General features: G+C 59.5%; 1 protein-coding gene across 2 annotated transcripts; it reads right to left on the bottom strand.

The window, feature by feature from the left end:
• Positions 1–1,306: 1,306 nt before the first annotated feature.
• ADSS1 (adenylosuccinate synthase 1) lies at positions 1,307–23,408 on the bottom strand. Of its 2 annotated transcripts, none has more exons than XM_030930543.1 (13): positions 23,131–23,408; positions 12,567–12,669; positions 10,188–10,250; positions 9,225–9,275; positions 8,787–8,853; positions 7,625–7,732; positions 7,415–7,496; positions 7,092–7,218; positions 6,324–6,478; positions 5,128–5,252; positions 4,066–4,163; positions 2,596–2,745; positions 1,307–1,676 (listed from the first exon to the last, which is right to left on the bottom strand). In XM_030930543.1, the coding sequence occupies exons 1-13, from the start codon at positions 23,320–23,322 to the stop codon at positions 1,624–1,626; spliced, it is 1,374 nt and encodes a 457-aa protein (XP_030786403.1). In that variant the 5' UTR covers positions 23,323–23,408; the 3' UTR covers positions 1,307–1,623. The 2 variants fall into 2 exon arrangements, with proteins under 2 accessions (XP_030786403.1, XP_030786404.1); XM_030930544.1 differs by lacking the exon at positions 23,131–23,408 and adding an exon at positions 17,491–17,967.
• Positions 23,409–23,620: the final 212 nt, after the last annotated feature.

The raw sequence follows: 23,620 nt of genomic DNA, 5'->3' as shown, positions 1-23,620 counted from the left end.
AAGGAGAGCATCTGGGAACACTCAAAGCCTGGCTTGTGCCTAAGTGTCCCACCCTATCCCAAGGTGGCTGTGCTGCTGAGGGACTCAGGCCCGAGGAAGGAAACGCCCGTGGCCTGGGGCGGGGCCATGCAGTTGCATGGCTTTCCTGTCGCTCAGGTCACTGAGGGCTGTTCTTGGCACTATCTAGAAAAGTTGCTTGAACCCCTGGAGTCACAGTAATCTCATAACCCAGCCTATGCCCCCGGGCCCCTGCCGTGTGAGTAGAGCCTGCTGAACTTCCTGTGCTACTGAGACCGGCTGACAGCCACAGTGCTCAAAAGTCAGGGTCTAACCCCACCAGACTGGCCTTTCTGTAGGATTCCCTGTCTTTGAAAGGATACTGGAAGGGCAGTTGTTTTTCTAAACTTACTCCGAACTCTGAGCCACCGCACCCGGCCTAAATATGTTTTTTAAAAACTAAAGGCCGGGCACGGTGGCTCAAGCCTGTAATCCTAGCACTTTGGGAGGCCGAGACGGGCGGATCACGAGGTCAGGAGATCGAGACCATCCTGGCTAACCCGGTGAAACCCCATCTCTACTAAAAAAAAAAAAAAATACAAACTAGCCGGGCGAGGTGGCGGGCGCCTGTTGTCCCAGCTACTCAGGAGGCTGAGGCAGGAGAATGGCGTAAACCCGGGAGGCGGAGCTTGCAGTGAGCGGAGATCCGGCCACTGCACTCCAGCCCGGGCGACAGAGCGAGACTCTGTCTCCAAAAACAAAACAAAACCAAAACAAACAAACAAAAAAAACTAAACACACTGGTGCAGTGGCTCCCACCTGTAACCCCAGCACTTTGGGAGGCTGAGGCGGGCGGATCATGAGGTCAGGCGTTTGAGACCAGCCTGGCCAACATGGCGAAACCCTGTCCCTATTAAAAATACAAAAATTAGCTGGGCGTGGTGGCGGGCGCCTATAATCCCAGCTACTCGGGAGGCTGAGGCAGGAGAATCATTTGAACCTGGGAGGCAGAGGTTGTGGTGAGCTGAGATCGTGCCACTGCACTCCAGCCTGGGCGACAGAGCAAGACTCCATCTCAAAACAAAACAAAACAAATAAACAAAAAAACCATATTTAATTCACTTGGTCTCTTATATGGGCTTGTTCTATTTAATTTTCCGAGTAAACACAAGGCTTGGCTTTGTGACCCAAAAAACATGGGCAGCTCTTAGGAAGCTGCGTCGTCCAGACTCCCATCACAGTGAATTGTCTTTCAGTGTTTAAAAGCGATAAAGACAAAGTCAAATCAAACATGTAATGACTGCTCCCATTCAGTGGCCATTGGAGATGTTTATTATGACACTGCTTCAGCTGGACACGCAACCATGTGACACTAATATGTCATAGAAGGTCTCTGCTTTGAGCACTTTGGCTCATTTTAAATAGCAGAATTTTAAAAAATATACACAAGGCTGGCTTTCCAATGTTTAAAATCATTGTAGAAACCAACAGGTTGAACAGAAATAGAGAAGTACAGAAAACGGTTTTCCGGCTTTGGTGTTGGTTGTGGCTGCCGAGGAACGTGATTGCTGCTGTTTACACAAGTCCAGACACTGCCAGGTCTGTTGGGATCAGCTCAGTCTGAGACTAAAACAGCTGGATCATGGACTCTCTTGACTTGCCAACACCAACCCATTTGACTGAAAAAGCAGAAAAGACTGTTATGATACACACTGGAGGCAGGAAATTCAGAAAACGTTTTCTTTAGCGTCCTATCTTTCTGCGTAGTTCATCTGGTAAAAAGGGCTATTTTCTCTCCAAATGGAGACAGTTCTAATTTTTAAGTTATGAAGGTAGTGCAGGCCGGGCGCAGTGGCTCACGCCTGTAATCCCAGCACTTTGGGAGGCCGAGGCGGGTGGATCATGAGGTGAGGAGATCGAGACCAGCCTGGCTAATACGGTGAAACTCCGTCTCTACTAAAAAAAAAAAAAAAATTAGCTGGGCGTGTGACGGGCACCTGTAGTCCCAGCTACTCGGGAGACTGAGGCGTGAGAATCGCTTGAACCTGGGAAGCGGAGGTTGCAGTGAGCCAAGACCGTGCCACTGCACTCCAGCCTGGGTGACAGAGCCAGACTCCGTCTCAAAAAAAAAAAAAAAACCTATCTATAATTAAAAAAAATAAAAATAAATTAAAAAAAGAAGGTAGCACATGTTGGGGGACTGATCCTCCTGCAGCAGAAAACAGGAGTCTCTTCCCTTCTCCCTTGGAAATGGCAACCTTAGTTACTTAGTGGCTGTCCCTGCAGGCCCTTTCTCTGTAGGTGCAAACACCCCTGGGCTGTGAGAGTAAACATACGACACACTCATATGGCTGGGATGTGACCCATCTGTTGTTCTGGATGCGGAGAGGCAGGGACTCCTGGCAAGGTCACACCCACACCCTGGCCACAGGAGCCGCGCTGCCCCAGCTCTGAGTCCTCCTCCCCTCCTGCCATCCAATATATTCCCTTGGTGACCACACTTGGTTTTCTTATTGCTCACCAAGCCCTGCGCTGGGATGTGGGCCCCTTGGGGCATCCAGGGTGCAGGGAGGGTGGCTGGGGATGCAGGGCACCCACCTGCGACTCCCACGTGATTCTCCACAAAGCGGATGTAGTTCTGGGCCTGCGGGGGCAGGTCCTCCCACCTCCTGGCGCCTGTGGTGTCTGCTTTCCAGCCAGGCAGCGTTTCATATTCGACTTCGACCTTCTGAAGCATCTCCTGGTTAGCTGGGGGAAGCACACAGGAGATGAGTGGGGCCCACAGACCTCTCTCCTATCACCAAGGAAGCAAATATTTGGTGACACAGCCACCCCCATCCAGGGCCTCCTTGCTCAGGGACTCAGCAATGAGGAAGGCAGCAAGTGGGCACGTAGCCCAGTTTGATTTTCTCAGTGTTGGGTGGTGAGCAGGGGACAGCAGTGGGGCTCAGACACTGACTACATGCCTTCCAGACCAGAGGGACATGACACATATGTGCTACCCACTCTGCTAGAACCTCCACTGTGACATCAGCTGAGGCACTCCAAGCCTGGGCTTGGAAATTCTAAGACTCTAGAATCCTGAAGCACTAAGGGATCCTGAAGCATCTATGTCCTCCCACCCCAAGAACATCAGCTCCCAGAGGGCAGGGTCCCCCGCTCTGTGCAGGACTCTGTGGCTCATGGTAGAAGACGACCACCCTTACAGATGGAAGATGCTGGAACACAGGTTCTCGCTGCACATGTGCTTGAGCCTTGGAGCCAGGCAGTGTTTGCATGTCCTCCTGGGACCCTGGACCACCATGAGGAGACCTTGCAGGCCTCAGCAGTGCATCCTCTCAAAGGTCAAGGGTCAGGAGGGTCAGGGACACTGCCTGTAAGGACACACACGGCTCCTGTGGCCAGGTGGCCCTCTGTGGTCTACACAGATCTGCTGAATGGAGACCAGCCAGGGGCAGCTCACCCAGGGCTGCTGGGGAGGAAGCCATTGTGGGGGTCAGAACGTGACCCTGGACTGAGGTTGAGGGGGCACGTCCAGATGCACACGAAACTGTGAAACCTAGGAAAATGGCATCTCCTTCATGCTTTCCAGAAGAAGGGGTACACGGGAGCAGAGATCCCAGTTAGTTCTTAAAAATCTCACCACAAAGCGTATTTTCTCAGATGAAATAGTCATCCTTTACATCTGCATAGAGCTTTAGGTTTTCCAGAGCCGACTGCCTCCACTCACTCCTGTGTGCCTCCCGTGGCTCCCTGCAGGTGGGCCTTTTCTCCAAGGCAGCTGAAGGACCCCCAGGGTCCCAGGTGCGTAGTCTGTCCCCCTTGCCATTCCCACAGCACTGGAAGGCACCTGCAGCCACCCCTGCCCGGCCAGGCCTCCCGGGGAACATTGTGGGGAGAAACCCATGAGAGGCGAAAGCCATGATGGAGGCTGGTCCCTGGAGACAAGCTGCTTGCCCTGTGTCCTGTGAATGTGGGAACTCTCCCCTCTGAGAAGTCCCAGGTCCCATCTATTCCAATACCCATGAAACAGCCCAGCGGGCAGAACGGCTGCCCCACTTCACATACCTGGGAAATAGGGAATCCTCTTCCCATTCAGCTTGTATGAGATGCCGACTTTAATCTCACCCAGTACGTCCAGGATGTCCAGCTTCGTCAGGGCCAGCCTGTGGAAAGCCAAGGGGCCAGGCAAACCCACGAAGTGGTCAGCAATGCTGAGGTTTCTTCCATTTGCTTTTCACCTCTCACTTCTGTTATTTATAGCACGGGTCCCCAGTCCCTGGGCTGCGGACCAGTACTTGGTGGTGGCCTGTTAGGAACTGGGCTGCAGAGCAGATGAGTGGCAGGCAAGCTAGCACTGCAGCCTGAGCCCCAGCACATGGTGAGGCTGGCGCCATGAACCCTGCGTTGCACATAAGGAAAGTGAGCGTCAGGGACCCCAGACGCCACACCCTCAGCTGCTAGGTTCCTCTGCTTCCTGTTGCCGGGTTGGCTCTACCCACCCAGGAGGGGTCTGGTTAATTCTCGAGGAATTTTGGCTGATGCTGTCAACCCTGGTGAAAGATGTGCGACTCACAGCCTTGGCCTGTCTGACTGAGCTGGAGAGGAAGCCGTGAGCCCAGCCATCATGCAAAGCCTCTTTCTGATCCCTGGGAGACAGCCTGAACAGCCGGGAAGACAGCCTGAACAGTTGGGGAGACAGCCTGGAAGCTGGGCAGCCTGGGCCAGTCCGTGAGGAGCAGAGGGGCCTGCAGAGTGGACGCCTCAACAGGCTGGCACCAGTGCTTCCATCCTCCTAGCAGGATGACGGTGCATCCTTTCGTCCTGGGGACTTCTGGTCTCCACATGAAGCATTTTAACCTTTTACAAGTGCCAGAATGCCCTCATCCTTCATGGCATCAGCCCTGGGGTGAGAGTCTGTGCTCCCAGGGCTGGCTGCAACACACCCTGCACAGGCCTCCATACCGCTCACCCCTGGGCCGTGCTTTGTGGAAGGGTTGAGACCAGTGGGAAACCTTGTCCAAGGAGACTTGGTGGCCCTCAGCCCCTGCGTCCAGTGCTGCTTGCCTCTGCAGGTGTCGGGAGTCAGGGACGGTCCCAGTGGGGATGGCAGCAGCATGGGTTGCTTACGCAGTGAATCCATTGACCATGTGAGCATATCTCAGAATCATCAGGTCGAGCCAGCCACAGCGCCTCTTCCTGCCTGTGGTCACCCCCCACTCGTGGCCGCGGGTCTGCAGCAGGTCTCCAATCTCCTACATGAGAATAGGGCAGATGTCACGTGGACTGTGGTGGGGGCTTTGTGCGGCCTGGACCTGCTGCTCCCCCGCCTCCCCCTCCCCACATGCAGATCTCAGAATCCCTGAGGCTGCCCCGCCTCCGCCGACAGTCCTTACGTCCAGCTCCCCCACATCCCCACATCCATGGTAAGCCTGTCCGGCAGCTGAGGCTCACAACGGGCAGGGCCTGGCCCACAGTGCCGCGTGAGCCGGTGAGCACTCTTCCTGAACACCCCTGACCACTAGGCTTTGTGAGCTGGGGAAGGCACCGGCAGCCTTGCCATCTTCCCCTCCTGCCTTGGGCAGCTGGAGGAGGTAGGCCTGGCCCTGCAGCTTGGCTTTGGGGGTCAGGGGTGTGTGTACCTCCTGACACTTATCCCTGCACCCTCTCAAGCCTCTCTGGAGAGCGTCCGCCCTCCCTGTGTTGGCTCTCCCAGCACCTGCCCTGCCTCCTGCTCAGGCACAAGGGCCATGTCCTTGCCCTACCAAGGGTCACAGGTTGAGGCTGAGAGAGGAAGGCTGGGGCCTCCTGAGGATTCTGGGGCCACAGCAGCTTCCAGAAAACTTCCTGAGGCTGGAGAGCTGGGCGGGGTTGTGGGGGTTGGCTTTCAGCCCCAATTCTAGCTTGGTTGTGACAGAGGACCCCCCCCCAACCTGGGGACAAGGCCGAGGGAAGGTGCTTAGTGTCCTCTCTGAGCCAAGGTGAGTCCACCAGCTACCCCAAATGAGGGTGTCCTGAGGAGCTGCAAGGCGCCCCCACTTGCCTGTGGGCCTCACACTCCGAGGGGAGTGAGGTCATGTGTACATGTGTACATGTGCACACCCTGTGTGAGCTCATGTGCTGTGGCCCTGGGAATAGGCCCACCCCAGTGCCTCTTACTAAGCCCCACCCTGGCCTGCACAGCAGGAAGGGCCCTGGTGGGAGATGGGGAAATGGTACAGGCAGGGTCCTCACAGGCCCCCACCCTGGCACTGCTCACCCCACCCCTGGCACCGCTGCCTGTCCTCCCTGTCCTCCCATGGGGTCCTGAGGGCCTGGGGACTCACGTTGATCTGTTCGGTGGGGAAGGCCCCGATGCCCACGCGTGTGGTATAGGCCTTCACCACACCATACACGTCACCTATGTTCTGCGGGGGAATGCCCAGGCCTGTGCACACGCCGCCCACTGTGCAGTTGGATGAAGTCACAAAGGGGTAGGTCCCTGCAAGACAGAGCAGGTTAGGGGGCTACCTGTCATCCCCTGTAGATTACTCCACCCAGCCCAAGAGGCCTTCTCAGTAAAGGGCAGCGGGCAGTTCAAACCATGGGGGGGTCCCCTCCATGGGGGTCGCCAGCCTGGCCTGTCCTGGGGGAGTGGCCGAATGGGTGCTGTGTGCTGGGCTGTGTGGCTCACATAAGAGTCTGGGGTGAGGGGAGGGAGGAAGTTGCCCACAGCATGGCCTGAGGTGGCCAGGCCGCCTTGGGGGTGAGGGTAAGCTGGTGCGCCCGTGGGGCTGAGGACAGGATATGGCTGTACAGACCGTCGGAAGGGCTGACTCTGACCCACCTTGCCAGGCTCCCTGGCCCCACCCCTGACCGTGTCACCTTGTCACCCTGTTCTCTCATCTCTAGCCCAGCACTTTCTCCTCTCCCCTCCCTTGCTGACAATAGGAATACTAAGGACACGAGGATCATTTCCATGGGCATGGATGGCACTGTGGCCTTGGAAAGCGGGTCTGCCCCTCCCTCCCCCATCTGTTCCCACAGCTCTCCGCAGCTGGGTCTTCCCTGGCAGGCACGAAAGGTCGCTGGCACGCACATCTTCCCGGACATACCGAAGTCAATGTCGAGGAGGGCGGCGTTGGCACCCTCCACCAGGATCTTCTTGGAGGGGCCATGGAGGGCCTCATACATAAAGTAAACGCCATCTCGGACCATGGGTCTGATCCGCTCAGCAAAGCCCTGCAAGAAAGGACCAAGCAGCAGAGTGAGCCTGTGACCTGGGGCAGAGGAGTCCTGCGTCCCCAGGAAGGTTGGCCAGCCCATAACAATGCCTAAGAACGGGTGTGACCGAAGGGTGTTCAACGAGCACCCGGCAGGACAGCCGCCTCCCTGGAGGGGGCACTTCGCAGCCCCCACACTGCGGCCCCGGCTTCACCTTGAGCCTTTTGAGTTGGCCTTCAATGTCTATTTCCAGGGTGGGGAACATCGACTGGTGCTGGTGGGCCAGGTTCTTGAATCTGCACAAGGGACAGTCATTGTCACCCCATCACGGTCCACGCGGGTCCTCAGGGCCCTCCCCACTAGCCACAGTCCCTTCCGGCAACCTCTCCCCATCCTCTCCCAGGACTGCAGATGGCTCAGGTACCTGGAGGAAAACTCATCGAAATCTGACAGGAGGTCACAGATGCGGAGGCCCGTCCGGGCAGCTTTGGAAGAGTAGGTGGGTCCGATTCCCTTCTTGGTGGTGCCTATACTGAAAGATGAGGAGGGGGTGCCCATGAGAACCCAGGAGCCCCAAGGAGCTCAGGCATCCCCCTGAGGCCATGACCCCGCCGGCTCATGACTGCAGTGCTCACCATTGCCGCCTGTGTCTGGCTGAGCTGTGTGTGTGTGCATGTGTGGGTGTACGCACTCGCATGGATGTATGTACTGGTATGGTGTGTGCCTGTGTGTGGATGTGTGCACACGGAGTGTGTGCACGTGTGTGAGTGTATGTAGGTGTGGCTGTGTGTACTTTTGTGCATTTGCGTGGGTGTGTGGGCTTGTGCGGTGCGTGCACGTGCATACCTGTGCGAGCATGCGTGGGCGTGTGGTGTGTATGTGAGAGCAGGAGTGTGTGCCCTTGCCTTTGTGGGGCGTGTGGTGTGTATGTGAGGGCAGGAGTGTGTGCCCTTGCCTTTGTGGGGCGTGTGGTGTGTATGTGAGGGCAGGAGTGTGTGCCCTTGCCTTTGTGGGGCGTGTGGTGTGTATGTGAGGGCAGGAGTGTGTGCCCTTGCCTTTGTGGGGCGTGTGGTGTGTATGTGAGGGCAGGAGTGTGTGCCCTTGCCTTTGTGGGGCGTGTGGTGTGTATGTGAGAGCGGGAGTGTGTGCCCTTGCCTTTGTGGGACTGTGAGTGAGTAAGTGTGATCGTCACCTCTCTGAGGCAGGACACTCATCTGCCTCACTCCTGTGTCCTTGGCACATCTGAGGTTCTACTAAACTCTTTTAGTGTTCCTCATGTCCTCCCTGGGGCCTGTGTGGAGTCAGGAAAGGTGGTGGGTATGACAGGCTACGGCAGGGCTTGTGCACTCCTGTGGGGAGCTGCGTGGCAGTGGCAGCCGGCAAGGACAGTGTGCAACCCCAGAGAGAGACGGGCTGGCTCGTCCGGGGGTTGGGTGATGCACTGTGGAATTTTGACAGGTGCCATTCTCCAGGGGCTTTGAGTGGGTGGAGGTACCCTCCTCGTGCCCAAGACCAGACACACGCCACAGTCTACCAGCTTGCCGGCCCAGAAGACTCCCTGAGGGTGAGAGTCCCGGCAGACTTACTTCTTCCCCTCTTGTGCCTGGCGCTGCACTTCCTGAAGTCCATCGACAGCCTGGTGAAAATCGAACACTGTCGGGTGGGCCAGGTGAGGGCACCAGGGAACAGGAGAGAAGCAGAGGACAGATGTTTACACATGGAATTCACCTCCTGCTGGCCTGAGTCTCCTGGGAAGGGGGTGGTCGAGATTTCAAAGAGGACAAACTGGGGTGTGACCATGAGTGTCTGGGGCTCAGTTTCCCCATCTGCAAATGGGCTAGGGATCCCTGACCCAGCTCCCACCTTGAAGCTCTTTAAAAAGGATAATGTACAAGCTAACGGAGCCATGTGGAACAAGAAGGCCTTGGGGACTTCCCTGATCTTGGTGGCCATGGAGGAGCAGGGCCGGCTGGCAATGGTGGGGGCAGGAGGGGCTGTTCCCTGTATCCCAGTGGGAAACGTACCAAGGTGGGCTCTGTCAGAGATGATGAGCCTCTTCTCCCAGTCCTTCAGGCCTGTGGGGACACGGCACGCAGGTGGGTCAGTGTTCACTGCAGCTCACACGTGAGGGGCCAAAGCTGGGCTAGCTCACCCGGCTCCCATCCGGGTAAGGCATGTGGGGGCTGACAGGACCACCTCTGTTGTGCAGCAAGCAGCAGGCCCGCCCTCACTGCCTCCTCCCCAGCTGAGTCTCCCGGACCCTCACTCCACCCCCCACTGGGATGCCCACTCTCATGCCTGCAGGCTTCACCCCCTCCGGGCTGGGGAGCCGGAGCTGGTGTGAGTGTCTGGCCTTCCTCCCTACCTGCAGCCACTCTGAAGGTGACCTGCCCCCTCAGGGCCTCAGTCTGGGTACCCCCTGGTGCCCATGTCCCCAGAATCACATTCTCCTTGCTCTTTTCACACCCATCCTGCCCTTCAGCCTAAGGCTGGAGCTCAGCGTCCTCCCAGACCCACTCAGGCTGCTGTCTGTCCCTACCCACGCTAGGTCTGCCTTGCCCACACCCCCAGCTGGTGGGTCTCACTCACTGCCTGCAGGCCTCTGTGTGCCTGGCCAGATGCTCCTCAGAGTCCCCAGGAGCCACATCCTTCCCTGCAGGCATAATTAGCCCAGCAGTCCAGTCCCCACTTCCCACTGGGTGTCTGGTCCAGGTCCCTGGCTCCTTCCCAGACTTCCTGACCTGAGTTTGCAGGTGCTACCTGGCCCTGTGATGCCGAGGCCGCCAGTGTCTGAGGCCTCTGGATTGCCCGGCTCACTCGCTTTCTGCACAGGTAGAGCCAGTGGGTGATGAGCTGGGCCAACTGTGTTGGGAACCCACCCCCGCCAGTCCCCTCTGTGGGAGAAACCCTCAGGGAGGCTCCAGCCAACACAGCCGCTCAGGGCACTGTGTCTGGGACAGGGCAAGTCTGCAGGAGCTTGGACCTACCTTTCTTTTCATTCTTCTCTGCTTCTTCAAACAAGCCCGGCAAATGGATGACCACCCCGTTGCCTGCATGAGAGACAGAGGCATGAGACAAGAGTTGTGTCCCAGACACTGGAAAACGTACATTAAGAACAGCATGAAGTGAATGGGTACAGTGGCTCATGCCTGTAATCCTGGCACTTTGGGAGGCCGAGGCAGGAGGATCTCTTGAGGTCAGGAGTTCAAAACCAGCCTGGCCCACATGGTGAAACCCTGTCTCTACTAAAAATACAAAAAAAATCTGGGCATGGTAGTGCCTGCCTGTAGTCCCAGCTACTGGGGAGGCTGAGGCAGGAGAATCACTTGAACCTGGGAGGCAGAGGTTGCAGTGAGCTGAGATCCTGCCACTGAACTCTGGATGACAGAGTGAGACTCTGTCTCAAAAAGCAAACAAACAAACAAAAACAACCCAGCATGAAATGGGCACACCTATGTTCCTAGCAGCATTATTCACAGTAGCCAAGAGCTGTCCATTGACAGATGAATGGATAAGCAGAACATGGTCTATCCATATGATGGAAAAAGTATTCTGCCTTAAAATAGGAAGGAAATTCTGACACAGGCTGCAATGTGGAGGGGCCTCGAAGACATGATGCTGAGTGAAATAAGGAAGTTACAAACGGACACAAACAGGATGATTCTGCTGATATGAGGCCCCTGGAAGAGTCAAATTCATAGAGATAGAAAGTAGCATGGGAGGCACCAGGGGCTGGGAGAGGGAGACTGGGGAGCTGTTTGATGTTGCCGCATTTCAGTGTGTGAAGATAAGAACGTTCTGGAGGTGGATGGTGGTGATGGTTGCAAAACAATCACATTCCTCAGTATTTAAGGAGCCGAAAATTGATGTCCCTGCAGAAACCTGCACATGGATGTTTAGAAGCTCTATTCATGATTGCCGAAACTCGGCAGCAGTCAAGAGGCCCGTCAGTAAACAAAAGGAGAAGTCAGCGGTGGTCCCTCCAGACAGTGGAGTATTATTCAACACTGAAAACAAATGAGCTATCAAGCCGTGAAAAGACATAGAGGAAAGTTAAATGCATATTACTGAGTGGAAGAAGCCAATCTGAAAAGGCAACATACTGTCCGATTCCAACTCCCAAGATTCTGAAAAAGGCAAAACTACGGAGACAGCGTGAGTGGCTGCCGAGGGTTGAGGAGGGAGAGATGAACGCGTTGAGCTCGGGGGTTTTTAGGACGTGAAAAAAGTCTGTATGACACTCTGGTGGCAGACACACAGCATACGTTTGTCCAAACTGGCAGAATGTACAGCACCAAGTGTGAACCCTGAGGTGACTATGGACGCTGGGTGATGGTGATGTGTCAATGTAGGTCCATCGATTGTAACAAATGCACCACTCTGGTGGGGCATGGCAGCTCTTGCCTATAATCCCAACATTTTGCGATGCTGAGGCAGGAGGATCACTTGAGGCCAGGAGTTGGAGACCAGCCTGGGCAACATAGCAAGACTCCCATTTCTCAAAAAAAAAAAAAAAAAAAAGCATATATGTACTAGCTGAGTGTGGTGGCACAAGCCTGTAGTCCTGGCTACTTGGGAGACTGAGGCAGGAGGATCCCTTGGGCCCAGAAGGTTGAGGTTGCAGTGAGCAGGACTGTGCCATTGTACTGCAGCCTGAGTGACACAGCGAGACCCTGTCTCAAAACAAAAAACAAAACACAAATATACCCCTGAGCTCTAAACCCTTTGCTTGAAGATGAGGCCCTTCAGGAACCTCTCCAAGGAACCCCTTTCCCTTTGCCAGTTCCTGCTGAGGCTGGCCACGGCACAGGCTCAGCTGAGGGAGACAGGACTTCAGTCCAGACGAGAGTGACCTGGAGTCTACGCAAGCCATGGTGAGCACAAAAGGTCACCCAAATGCCATGGCATCCTGAAATAAACGCGTGGCAGAGGCCCGGAGTGTCACAAGCTGAGGGTGTCTGTGTGAGCCCTGGCACGTCCTGCCACTTGCTAAGCGGTGCCTCCTTGGCCTTGTTTCCCGCCATGTGGGGCCCAGGGCTGGGCAGGACGGGGCTGGCGGCTGGAGAAGGCTTCCTGCAGCACAACCCGGAGGGATCAGGGATCAGGCACTCCCGCTCCTGCGGGTGGATGTGACTCTGCCCTCCTCCCATCAGCCTGGTGTCCTCTCAGCTGCGTTCCCAGCCCAGGCCTGGGCTATGCAGGTTTCTATGCACCAGTGCCCAGTGGGGCAGGTGGAGGCTGGGGTCCAGCCTCCTGCTAGAGCCGTCATCACCAGGCTCTGGTACCCTGTACCCCTGCAAGTGGGGCTCCTGGGCTGGCTGACACCCCCTTTCCTGCTCACACACAGGTGGGGGCAGGGTACTCACCAATGAAGGACACAGCCTTGGTGTTGATAATGCCGCTGGGCAGTAGGTGGAAGTCATACTCCTTCCCATCCACCACCACTGTGTGGCCGGCGTTGTTGCCCCCCTGGAACAGAAACCTGGCTGAGCTGAAGGCACTTGGGTACTGAGGACCCCCCGGACATGGACTGACCCACAGGGGCTTCCTCTGTCCCTGCAGGGCACTGCTGTTGGATTTTGGGGTGCCTGGTTCGGTGGCCAGCTCTGCTGCGTCTGTGCAGGACTGGGATGTGAGCATCCTGCACCTTGCAAGGAGTGCAGCCGTTTGGTCACGGGCCTGTGTCGGAAGGGTCTGGCCCAGGCTGGTGCCAACACCTCCAGGTGGCTTGGTACAGGTCTCTGCAGCTGCAGGCCCCGCTCTGGAGCTCGCTCCTTTCATGCAGGAGTGAGGGCCCAACCTTTCCGCAGAGCATGAGTTCAGCCCCCGCCACGGCCCAACCTGCCCTCACCCTCTTTAGCAGGGACTCCTCCCTTTGGGCAGGCACCTCACATCTAAAATGAAAAGGAAAAAGCCCTTCTGAGCCAGCCCTGTTCTGGGGAACACCCAGCCACAGGCTCCCCTCTCTGGGGGACTCCTGCTGCAGGTGGGGAGAGGGCCTGGGACTAGGATGTGCAGACTCCAATCCCCTCCTGCCAGGAGATAGCCGCATGACACAAGCAGACTGTGCCACCGCCCTGGACGCCACTGCCTTAGGTTCCCAAAGGGCCTCTTGTGCCAGTGGAAGCTGGAGATAAAGTAGGGACCCTCTCCAGGTACGGCAACAGCCAAAGCCCTCCTGCCTTTTGCTTGGCTCTGCTTAGCAGGGCACAGGCCCAGTGGGTGTCCGCTGCTGCCCCCACCCTCTGCTCCTGCAGGCCAGGTGGGCTGGTGGCATGATGATTGCAGGGACACTCCAGCCCCAAGGCACGGCTCATAGGGCTCCCCTACATGTAGGCAGGAGTCCCTGCTTCACAGCTGAGGAAGAGGCAGCATCTCTGATGCCCCACCATGGCCCATTGCCCCTGAAGCCAGGCCCCCACCAATGGCAAGGGGTGTCCCTCCAGCACCTTTTGGTCTTCATGCCACCATAAGAGACCCGTGTAGGCCAGGTGTGGCAGAGCCTGGAGGGAGCCCCAGAAGCTCTCTGCCCCACGAGAGAAGGCCAGGTCTCCAGCCCCATTTCTGGCCAGCCACTGGATGGCATGGGGGACCCTCCCTGTTGCCCTCTCTCCTTGAGCTCCACCTGAAGGGTGAGCAGGGTCCCAGTGGGGTGGTGGGGGACACACACGGATACCCTGCCCCACAGACTGGTCTGGCCTTTCCTTCACTACTGCCCTTTTGGGGCCCACTCTGTCCCCAGGACTCCAGAGCCCAGATCCAGCTCCACCTTCCTGCCTCACGTCCCGGCAGAAAAGCCCTCAACTTGTCTACCCATGGGGGATCCTCCCAGCCATACCACACAGCTCTCTGCCCAGCAGAGGGGTCTCAGCTCCCCTCCCACCCTCACATGCCTGGCAGTGAGGTGTCCCACATAGTCTTTCCTGCCTGCCCAGGCAGGACCCTCAGTGATGGCGTCCCCTCCCTCTGCACTAGCTCCTCACGATGCATCTGGACAAGATTTACATGGAAAGAGCCCTGGCGGCTGGTGCCAGGGTAACCCTGGGGACAGAGGGAGGGCAGATCCGGAGATGCCAGGCAGGGTGCTCGCCCTCCTGGGACCTAACTTCACACACTGGGAGATTAGGCAGCACTCAGAGCCCCGGAGCCCCTTCCCAGGGCAGGAGCCCTCACCTCCACGCCCCGACTTCTGCCTGCCCTGCCTGGCTGGGCCCAGTCCTTGCAGGAAACCAGTTCAGGACAGTGGCTCTGGGCGGGGCAGTGCTGGGTGAACTGGGTGGGGATCCTGGGAGGTGGAGAGATGCAGGAAGCCTGGTGGCAGGAGGGAGGGTGATCTGAGGGCACCTGGAGGCCCTGGGGAAGCTAATGCTGCCAGGCGCCGAGGCGGGGTGGAGGTGGAGGGTCAGGGCACTTCCGCATCCTGGGCAGATGGGCGGGGCTCTCAGCCTGTGCCGCTCAGCAGACCCTGAGTCAGCCCTGGGCGTGCAGGTTCAGTCCATCGGGACAGGGCAGGCCCTGGCGTGACTGGAACAGACTCTGGGTTTGGGGGTCACCGCACCCTCCTGGAGACCCCCACCCTTACTCTGTCCTTGCCTTGGCACATACGTGGTATGGTAATTCCTCTCCGCGGGGGTCACAGAGTAGGTGCATGCCCATGATTGCATCTGCTGCCTTTTGGGGGCAGTCAGGGGTGAGGTCTCTGAGGACAGGTAGGGAAACAGAGATAAGGGAAGCCTATCCCTTGTACAAAGCCCCGCCTGGGATGGACAGGCCTGAAGGGATGACCTGGCAGTCAGGGCAAGTGCTGCCTGCCATGGCAGAGTGCCCAGAGCCCACGTCAGCAGGCCCAGGGACGCCCCGCTGGGCACACCCTGGTTCTGTTGGGGGCAAACACAGGCTCCTAGGAACAGGCATGGCGTGTTGTGGGCCAGTGGGTGTCCAATGACCCCAGGGCCAGTGCCAGGCCACTCCCGGGAGCAGGAGCCAGCCCAGGACACTGAGCCTGGGGCCTGCTGACCCGCAGGCCCTCCCAGTTCTGGGGAGCCCAGGACGATGGCCTCGGAGAGACCCCAGTCTGTCCTCCCCATCACAGTTGAGGTCTCAGGATGTCAGGCTGCACAGGCATGTGGTGAGAGGTGGGGGACAAGAAGTCCTCCTGCCCTTCCTCCAGCTTCAGCCTGGTTCCCACAGCAAAGGCATCCAAGGAGGGCTGGACAAAGGGGGACAAAGGGAAGCTGGTACAGTCAGGCCAGGGCTCTGCACAAAGGCAGAGCCTTCAGGTCCAGGCCAGGGTCTGCCTTGCCATGGGAGCCACCAGCTAAGGCTGACCATGAGGCTGGCTGCTGAGGAGGGACCAAACATCAGGGCCAGCCCCGCCCTTCCTGGAGAGGCACTGGGACCTTCCCTTGGGGCTGCCTCGGGCTGCAGGTGGATGCCAGGCCCCTCAGCATGGTGTGCAGGGCAGTCTGGAGGCTGCTGCCCTCTCACAGGGCTTCCTTCTCTTGCACAGATGCACCGGTGCCTCCAGCCCCACGGGTCTCCCTCCTCTCCTTTCCTGGCCCCTGCTGGCCCAGTAGATGGGTCTATGGATCCTGCCACAGGGGGCCTCTCAGGGTCTGCTTGTCCCAGGCAGCCCGGCCCTGAGCCCTAAGTCCTGTCACCATCCCCCCAGTGCTGAGCTCCCAGGGCAGCCGCACTCACTCTGTCTTTCCTACCTCATGGAGATAAGTGATGGGCAGAAGAGCCAGGGTTGAGTGTGTGCCACAGGACAGCTCTGCTTAGGCACGGCTCCCACCACAGCCCCTCAGGCCAAGCTCCAGGGTCTTCATGTCCAGCTGGCAGGCCTCTCTCTGCCAGGCACCCCTCGGCTGCCCTGCTCCTCTAAAAGCAGAGCTGAGGCACCTGAGCTCAGGGAAGGCCATGGGCACATCCATCCTTCAGCCACCACTCAGGGTCCTCTAGGGGCTGCAGAGTCCTGCATTTACCTAAGATGCCCACTGCTGCCCCTACAGGTGAAGAGGAAGCCCAGGCCTGTTGCTCCTAGGAAAGGAGCCCCCTGCATGGCCAATGGGCTGAGCCACATGCTGTGAGCTGCCATGGGCGGTCACCCATGTTGCACACTGCACAACTCTGGGGGGTGCTGTCACAGAGCCATGGCATGAATTATGGCCCCTAGAGGTGTAGCAGCTGCAGGGACACATCATGCCACCTTTCCACTGTTTACCAGGTCAGGGACAGTAGATTAAGGTACGCCCCCAACTCTCAGAAGCACAGTGATACAAGGGTGCGAGTGAGAGAGAAGATACGAAGATGGACGGTGCAGAACACCTGCCTTGAGTGACCTGTACCCAAAGGCTCAGCTCAGGCTGGGGGCCCAGAGTTAGGGGTATCCAGGGAGCCTGGTGGCCCCTGGCACTCTTTACCTGCCTCCAGGTTTCTCCTGGGGACTTCCCCTCTGTGGTGGAGCCTTGGGTCAGGACACAGCTCTGAGCTCCCAAGGACACTGGAGTCTCCCCTACCACTCTCTGCCTAGTCTGGCTGGTCACTCAGAGTCCCTAGGGGACATCCCTGCCAGCTGCCTCCCTGGTGGCAGGGAGTTCAGGAAAGGAGGCTGTCTCCATACTGGACGAGGGGAGGTGACAAGGGCCACTCAGGAACCAGACACCGCTCTGACCCCTGCTTTGTCCCTGTGGGTCTAGCCAACTCACCCCTCTGGGGGCCAGGGAAGGCACGGCCCTGTGGCCAGCCCTGTCCCCACTGCCCCACTCAGGACCCTCCCCTCCAGGAGGCTGTGCGCACCCTCAGACCACCCACAGCACATATCAGGGCTGCTCCTCAGTCCTCCCACCATTGCTGGTCCCTCCAGGCATCTTATATATGTACCTATATTTATAAGTAAATCTCTCTCTACATCTGTCTCCGTATCGTCTATCTATCTATAGTCTGCCAGGGCTGCCAAAACAAAATACACAGCCTGGACAGCTTCAACAATGGATTTTTTTTTTTTTTTTTTTGGAGACAGGGTCTCACTCTGTCGCCCAGGTTGGTGTGCAATGGCGTGATCTTGGCTCATGGCAACCTCTGCCTCCTGGGTTCAAGCTGTTCTCCTACCTCACCCTCCCCAGTAGCTGGGATTACAGGCGCCTGCCACCACGCCTGGCTAATTTTTGTATTTTAAGTAGAGACTGGGTTTCACTTGGCCAGGCTGGTCTTGAACTCCTGACCTCAAGTGATCCACCCACCTCAGCCTCCCAAAGTGCTGGAATTACAGATGTGAGCCACCACACCCACCTGCTCCCCTCCAGGTGTTAAGGACCTGGCTCCTGCTGTCCTCCTGGGCAGGCAGGTGTGGCCTCCTGCATTTGACCTGTGGCTCCTCCAAGCCCTTTCCTCTCCCAGCGTCACCCTGGTTGGGCCTCCACAGGCACTGGGAAGGTGACATGTGGGCTGAGCTGGCGTGGAGTGGCCACTCAGTAGCTGGGGACTCCTTGGAGGCAGCCAGGGGAGAGCTGTGCTGTGACCTGGGGCTGGGCTGAGGGGTAGGGCCAGTTCCGGGGGCCTCTGCCCACCTCCTTGCCTCTGGGTTGCCACCCCACAGCTCCTCCCCACCACGCCGGCGCCACGCTCCTCCCCACCACGCCAACGCCACGCTCCTCCCCACCACGCCGGCGCCACGCTGCTGACACCTGCAAGGCCTCTCCACACACAGGCTTTGTCCTCGCTCCTCACCTCCACACTGCCCAGATGGCGCATGCCCTGCCCCTGCACTGAGCTTGTCACCTGCACGTGTCCCAGCCTTGCCCTGCAGCCATCGTCCTGCTCCTGTCCACCCTGTCCCTAAACCCTTGGGATGCCACCTGCCGTCTGCCTGGCTTGGGGGCTGTCCATTGACCTTTGACCTGCCAGGGCCCCCTTTGACTCCCAGCCCACTTGGCCACTGCCCTGCAATCCACAGGCCCCTTAATGCCATGGATGACTCCTCTGGCCACAGTGTCTGCTTGGCCCAGTGTTCCAAGGAGGCCCCTTTCTCTCCTGCGATGCAGCCCCCATCGTCAGCCCTACCTGCAACAGCACCTGGGACGAGGCTTGCTACCTCCCATGCTCCAGAGCCTTCTCCCCACAGCATTAGCGGACTACATCTCTGACGGTGCCATGCCCCAATGCCACTGCACTCTACCTGCTTCCCCCTCAGCCCTAGCTGTGCCAGGCCCATGCTATACCACCTCCTGGTTAAGCTCTCATGCAGGCTTGGGGAGGAGGGGACAATGGAGTGGTTGTTTGCACCTCTGCCCCTGGAATGGGAGCAACCAGCTCTCATGCCTCTGTGTCCATCCCCAGCCCTGGCCCAGGGCCTGGCTGTCAGCAAGCTCACGCCAGACAGTGAAGCGAGCAGAGTGGCAAGCGCTGGGGGAGGCCGATGGTGCTTCTCAGAGGCTGTGAGGCTCCTGGGGCCCAACCTCTTGGCACTGGCACCCAATGGCAGTTTGTATGATGACCGTGCCTGGCACAGAGCAAGGGGCCCTGGTGCCCAGTGTGCACGCACATGTGACTACTAGTGTGGTGCAGTGGGTTCACCCACTTACACTGTTTCACTCCCTTCTGGGCTCTGCTTGCAGGCTCCCACCATTCACTCATTCCTTCAACCCAAAGGAATTGTTCTTTGCCCGTTTTGGTAGTGGGGTGAGGCCTGGGACAGAACTGAGGTCACTGGTCCAGGTGTGCAGGTCTCAGCTGCCTGGGACTTGTGTTCCCGCAATGAGGTGGGGCTGTGTTTAACTGCAGGGACCCTCTGTCCTGGAGCCATGGCCCAGTGACCAGCACCATCACCAGTGCAGAGGTGGGGTAGGGGAAGACCTCTTTCTGGAAGCGAGCCCAGGCATTCCCTGGCCAAGGCAGCTGCCCCTCTGGCTCCCAGAAGGTCTCTGGTGCACCCTGGAGCCTGAGGCAAAGCGTTACCTGATGGCCTCTTGGAGAGGGCGCCCAGAGCCACGACAGCCACAGCACAGAGGCCCTCAATGCATAGGACGCCAGCTCCCGCCTGGCGCTACCACACCACAGAGGACACTGTGGGAGCACCCTGTGATCTCACACCCCTGCATACATGGCCATGGCTTTCCACCCCTGTCTGCCAGCTGGACACTGGCTCTAGCTAGAGCTGGAGGGCATGGGAGGCTGGGAGTGCACTATGGAGACCCAGGGCAGGCCCCTTCAGCCCATGTACGGGGCATGGCCAGACATAAACAGCCCTGAGGTCTGCACTGCAGCAGAAGGACGGGGATTCTATTCTTTTTTTTTTTTTTTTGAGACGGAGTCTCGCTCTGTCGCCCGGACTGGAGTGCAGTGGCCGGATCTCAGCTCACTGCAAGCTCCGCCTCCTGGGTTTACGCCATTCTCCTGCCTCAGCCTCCCGAGTAGCTGGGACTACAGGCGCCCGCCACCTCGCCTGGCTAGTTTTTGTATTTTTAGTAGAGACAGGGTTTCACCGTGTTTCTCCTGACCTCGTGATCCGCCCATCTCGGCCTCCCAAAGTGCTGGGATTACAGGCTTGAGCCACCGCGCCCGGCCAGACGGGGATTCTAAACCAGGCCAGGACTCACCAGAGCCTTGTGGTCCTGGGCAGGGAGCCCAGTTATCCATAGGAAGTAGCTTGGAGATGGAAGGAGGAACTAGGGGGTAAAGGCCAGGCACTGCCAGCCTGGGAACGGGGGCAGGGAGACCCAGGTATGCCTGTCCTCAGCTGCCTATCTGAGGGGTAGGAGCCGGACCTGCAGGTGGGACACACAGGGGAAGGAAACGCCATGGACATGTGGGAGGAAGCACAGGTGGAGGTGCCTGGGGACCCCTCGGAAGTAGGATGGGGTGTCCGTGCCCAGAGAGAAGAGAGGGAACACAGGACCCCAGCACAGAGAGGCAGGCAATGTGATGTGGCCACAGAGCAGGGAGGGCAGACCTGGCTCAGAGGAGACTCAGCCTGGAGGAGAGAGAGGCTCGGGAGCAGCCAGGGGAGCAGGCAAGGAGGAAGATGGCACAGTGGGGCCAGGGGGCATAGTGCAGCCTAACAGACCCAGAGCCACCCTGGAGTGGAGGAAGGACGGCCCAGGTGTGAAGGTGGGGGTGGGGGCACGAGGTGGGGGATGAACAATATAGGCTCAGCCTGGAGAAGGGAGGCTGCCCAGGAAACAGGTCCTAAAGGTGGACCCAAGGCGAGAGACTGTGGGAGGCGAGGACACTCTCAGGGGCCCCCAGGTGCACTCTGACCACAGGCCCCAAACGACTAGGATGGGAAAAGAATGAGGCGAGCCGTGCGGGGCTTTGGGCAGCCCCAGATCACCTCTGGGCAGGGTGGAAAGTCCATGTCCAGGATGAGCAAAGCAGCGACTCTTGCCAAATGCCAGGGGCCACCAGGGGGCTTGGGAGCTGGGCTCGAAGTGATGGCTCTGCTGGTGCAGGCGTCAGCAGAAGGCAGAGCCAGAGCCTGGGTGTGCAGAGGCTTGGGCAGCCAGGGTAGGAGCATAGCCAACACTCAGGGTGGCCCCAGGCCCAGGCCACCCTTCGGGGACTTCAGCCCTCCTGGCAACCAGCCTGTCTCCCAGATGCGGCCCAGCCCGCTCTGCCCACTGCATGCACTTTTACCACCTGGACCACTCCGCCCTTGCTCTGTCCTCTGCTCAGCCCCTCGAGTGAGAGGGTAGTTTGGCCTCTGTGCGCCTGGAAACCCCATGTCGGGTACCTTCATCTGGCTTCAGGCATCCACACTCCAAGTAAGAAAAGAGGCAGTCTTCCCTGGGAGATCCAGCCAGCTCCTCACTCTGCCAGCCTCTGATGACATGGGGTGGTCAGACATGGTATGCATAAGAACAGGGGAGATGCTGGGAGCCCGGTGGCAGGGGAAAGCCCCCACCGCTAAGAGGAGAGATGGGCACTGTGAGGTCGGGGATCACTGAGCATTTGCAGAGAGCCTGGGGCTGGGGCCCCAAAGAAGACAGGTCCCTGACCTTCCCTTTGCAGAGCAGCACCCCGCTGAGATCTAGCTTGGTCCACATGGGTGGGGACAAAGGGCCAGGCCTTTGGCTATCAGGGTGGGCACGTGGCACCCGTGGGGGCTCCAAACGTGGCAGTGACTCTCATTCCTCCACAGTTGAGCCTCCGTTCCCCAGTGAAGGAGCTCTTCAGGATGCTCCTGCCTCACTGGCTTTTGAGGAGGCTGGAGGGGGACAGCTGTGGGCTCCAGGGACAAACCTCTTTTACTCCCACTGGCTTGGAGAGCCAGGGGCTCTCTCAGGCTGCGGGGTGGCCTGGCGGGGGCGGCCTGGTGGCCCGAGTGTGGGATGGGCTCCAGCCTGCTGCGCCCTCCGCGCTCCTGTCTGCAGCTGCGAGTGAGCGGGGCTGTAGGGGGACAGGGCGGGGGCACAGCAGGGAGGGCCCAGATCCAGAACCACCTCCACAGCTGGCAGTGGAGCGGGATGAACGCTTGTAGTGCAGCTGTGGCGGCCCCAGCCCGCCCTGCAGAAGTGCACGGCGTCCAGCAGAGCCGGCAGCTCCTCGGGAGGGGCCTGGGCCTCACGGGAGCAGAGGTCTGAGGAGGGCGGGAGCCGCGGCTGCCCCACGCTGAGGGCGCCCTGGAGGGTGAAGAGCGGTAGAGCGCTGGACACGCCCCCTGGCGGCCGGGGACGAGGTGGCAGGGCAGAGGCAGCGTGCAGGGAGCATGGGCTGGGGACCACCTCTAGGACCTGGGGGATCTCCGGAGCGACAGACGAGCTTGCCTGCTGCTTAGGACCGAGAGCGGTCGGGGAGGTCCCCCACCGTTCCAGGAAGAACTTTCTAGGAAGCCACAGTCCCTTCCGGCAGGATGGGCTCAGACAGCCCTGAGCCACACAGGGTGCTGGGTTGACTCCCTTCTCTGACAGGGATCGTCGCGAGCCCCAGCCCTGCTCTCCGGAGCTCAGGAAGGAGGCCACAGAACCCGGAGAAGGGGCTGTGCAGGGGCCCTTGTTCAATTATTGGCAACAGCCCCAGGCGGACTCCAAACCCCAGACGCATGCATCCCAAAGTTGACCCCTTTGTGCCCAGAGCTGTAAGTCAGCCCATGGGCAGCAGACTTGGCTGCCCTGGCATGGGGCAGGCAGCCCCAGGGTGGCAGCCGAGAGAGTGCCCAGTGTCCTGCTCAGTCAGAACAGATGGGGGCGCTGAGAGCAGCCGCCGGCTGGCAGAGGCCCCGCCCTGGGCCCTGGGGGACAAAGCGGGTCTGGCCTCCTCGGTGGCACTGCCAGCCACCAGGTCACCCTGGCCAGAAGTCTGTGGCCCTCCCTCTCCCATGTCTGGCTAGGATCATCCCAAGCACCCTCCCTCAGGCCCGGCCCCAACTGCCCCCCAGGACGGCCTGGCCCCCTTCCACCTCTGCCTCTCCTTGGCTGACTCACCGGGTTCAGCCCCACCCAGCAGGCAGCTTTCACCCCCTCCACCACCTGCCGACCATGCGGGGAGCCAGCTAAGCCCTGTCCCAGACCCAGACAGGCCCCAGGTGATCACTGCAAATGAGGAAGGGGCGTGTCTCGGGGGTCCTCAAACCACCCTGGGGCTGGGTCCTCCGGTTCCCCCATGGAGGGTCCAGCGTCACGCCGATGGCATGCAGCACCCCCTGAGGATCGGGTGTCCCCAACTCAGCGACTTGTATTTATAGCTGTGCCCTGGCCCGCTGCCCAGATGGTGGAGGAGGGGTGGGTGGAGGGAGGGCGGTGTGTGTGGGTCGAGGGTTGTGTGAGTGGTGCGTGTGCGTGCATGGGTGGGGTGGCCCTGGGAAAGGTGCTCCCGGAGGGAAGGCATCCAAGCCGGTGAGTGACCGGCCAGGGCATGGGAGGACAGGGGCCGTCTGGGTCCGGGGAGGGGGGCTCGCTGGGCGGTGGGGGAGGGACCCGGCGCCCCAGCCCGCACCTGGCAGCGGCTGATGATGTCGGCGTCCGTGGCCAGCAGGTCCACCACCTTGCCTTTGCCCTCGTCCCCCCACTGCGCGCCCAGCACCACCGTCACGCGGGAGCCAGTCGCCGCCGCCTCCTGCTGCAGCCGCCCCCGCTTGACGCCGCCCGCGCCGGGGGGCCGGTCGTTGGAGGCTCGGGTCCCGGACATGCTGGCTCGGCTCTTCCGCTGCGCTGGCCCGGCCCGGAGCCCGCCGCCGCTGGCGTCCGCGCCATTAAATGGAGCCGGGCCGGGGCAGGGGGCGGGCCGGGGGCGGGCCAGGGCGGGCGCAGTGACGCCCCGTTGACCTCCGGCCGCCAAATTCCCGCCCCTTCGCAGCCGCCCGGGAAGCCCAGTTGAGTCTCGAGCGCTTTAGAGGTGAGGGGGCGCGTAGACCAACGGCCAGGCAGGCAGATGGCCTGGGGCCCCCCACGACTTTGCCAACGGAGGTAATTTCTCGCTGGGTCGT

Source organism: Rhinopithecus roxellana, chromosome 5 (genome assembly GCF_007565055.1).
Source record: "Rhinopithecus roxellana isolate Shanxi Qingling chromosome 5, ASM756505v1, whole genome shotgun sequence".
In the NCBI taxonomy this organism is placed as follows: Eukaryota; Metazoa; Chordata; class Mammalia; order Primates; family Cercopithecidae; genus Rhinopithecus; species Rhinopithecus roxellana.
Note: the sequence above shows the minus strand (reverse complement) of the source record. Positions and strands in the feature narration are given on the sequence as shown.